At 51.5% G+C, this 1,913-nt stretch overlaps 1 protein-coding gene across 1 annotated transcript in view; it reads right to left on the bottom strand.

The window, feature by feature from the left end:
* MYCN (v-myc avian myelocytomatosis viral oncogene neuroblastoma derived homolog) overlaps positions 1-1,202 on the bottom strand; it is a 4,338-nt gene extending 3,136 nt beyond the window's left edge. The window contains exons 1-2 of the mRNA XM_017744913.1: positions 530-1,202; positions 6-327 (exon numbers count right to left, since the gene is read on the bottom strand). Coding sequence (XP_017600402.1) covers positions 6-221 — 216 coding nt within the window. The 5' untranslated portion in view covers positions 222-327; positions 530-1,202. The remainder of the gene's footprint in view (positions 1-5; positions 328-529) is intronic.
* Between the last annotated feature and the right edge of the window lie 711 nt (positions 1,203-1,913).

Genomic DNA, 1,913 nt, shown 5'->3' with positions numbered 1-1,913 from the left:
CCTCCCCACGGCACCGGCACCCCCCCTGGAGGGTGCTCCTGGAGCCCGGCCCGGCTGGGGGGCAAGGGAGGGGTGGGCAGCAACTCAAACTTTTTCCAGATGTCCTCGCCGGGGGGAGCGGCGTCCGGCCCGCACAAGTAAAAATCATCTTCGTCCGGGTAGAAACAGGGCTGCAAAGAGTCAAACTCGAGGTCTGGGTTTTTACTGACCATTCCTGGCATTACGGGTCTCTTTTTCCTGATCCCTCAGTCGGGCAATAGTTTCAAACACAGGTTTTATGGGTATTTCCACCAAGGGGAAGAAGAGAGGTTCTCCCAGGACCTGAAACTAAACCAAAAAAAAAAAAAAAAAAAAAAAAAAAAAAAAGGAACAAAACAACGAAACCACAATTAAAATACGAATAAACAAACACGAACGTGACTGCCTTCCTCTAAATGGAAGGAAAAAAAATAATAATCCCATCATGAACAGCAAGCAAGCAGGAGCCTTTAGAAAGTTGACCGAAAAAAAAAAAATGCATCTCACACACCTTTCTCCTCCCGACTCAAGAAACTGAAATCAAAGCGCTCAGGTAGTGCTCCCCCGTACAGAGCCTGCCCCGCCGCTCCGTGGAGACACAAACCCAGCCTGCACAGTCCGGCGGGGATGCACAGCCCGTGCACATAGCCCTCGCCTGCTCTCCCCAAACCGCTTCAAACGCTCAAAACAGCACAGTAACTGCAGACAGATGCATGGCTTTGATACCGTAATCTCTCCAGAAAGGCTTCTTAATATGCCAGCAAAACTAGAGGAAGTTTACTCCTTTTGTCATCTGAGGAGCAGTGCAAAGGGGAGAGGAGAAGGATGCAAAAAAAAAGGGGCGGAGGGGCTCTTTGCAACTTCGCAAATCGCCAGTTCATTCACTCAAAGCGAACCAGCGAAATCCGCACACAACACAAGGGGGGAGGGGGGAGAGGAGGGGAAATCCAGCAGCAACAGAAATTATCAACCTTATGTAATAACCTCACGCACAAAAATGCATTAAAACCACCCCGGCGCCACCAACAAAGCCTCCTGATTTGCCAAGAAGGCACGGGAAGTTTTTCTCCCCCTTTTCCTGCAACAGTGAGGTTGCAAGGACAACAACTCTGCACATTCTGCCACTTCATGCACTCAAACCTCCTGCAAACACACCAGCTCTCCAGCTCTCACCGCCGGCGAGTGCACGCTGCTGCCCTTACCTCGGCCGGACCCCCCACTCACTACCCACGGCCAGTCAACCACAGCCCCATTCCTCCGCCGACAGCTCCGTTGCATCAGACATTAAAAAAAAAAAAAAGGTTTAAAGTCCAAAAAAGCCACTCAGCGTCTCCCTTTAGCTCGGTCAAGGTAATGCGAAGGGAAATCGTTCTGCTGGGTTCACAACAGCTGACGCTGAGACGGAGACCAAAGGGGGGGTGGGGGAGGGGAAGGAAAAATCCCTGAAAAGCCTTATGATGAAACGCCGAGAAACCCGCTCGGCTCGGCTCGGCTCAGCTGCGCTCCCGCCCCGCCCCCTGAGCGCCTCCAGAACTGTGCATTTTTCTACTCGGGAAATACATTAAACCGTTTAAAATGCAAAGCAGTAAAGAGGCACCTACAAAACACTAGCGATCTCAATGCGACAGCTCCAAACCAAAACACAAATATTCTCCAGGATTTTCTTGTGTTCAATGAGAACCCTATTCAGGCTCCGTTCTGTCCCTACGCTGCCCTTCCCGCCCCATCCTTCCCAGTTCGGCAACTCAAACACCATGGGGAATTGGATTTATTTCATTGGGGTTTTGTCCTGCAGCCCAGAGCCTGCAGCTTTCTCTTCTTACCTCCGTGGTGATGGTGGTGGGTGTGCGAGGGGGAGGAGTGGCGGGGGGAAGGGGAGAGGAAAAAAAAAGGCA

The sequence above is a fragment of the Corvus brachyrhynchos genome, unplaced genomic scaffold (assembly GCF_000691975.1).
Source record: "Corvus brachyrhynchos isolate BGI_N302 unplaced genomic scaffold, ASM69197v1 scaffold116, whole genome shotgun sequence".
Lineage (NCBI taxonomy): Eukaryota > Metazoa > Chordata > Aves > Passeriformes > Corvidae > Corvus > Corvus brachyrhynchos.
The sequence above is the reverse complement of the archived record's forward strand: the minus strand, read 5'-3'. Positions and strand labels throughout refer to the sequence as shown.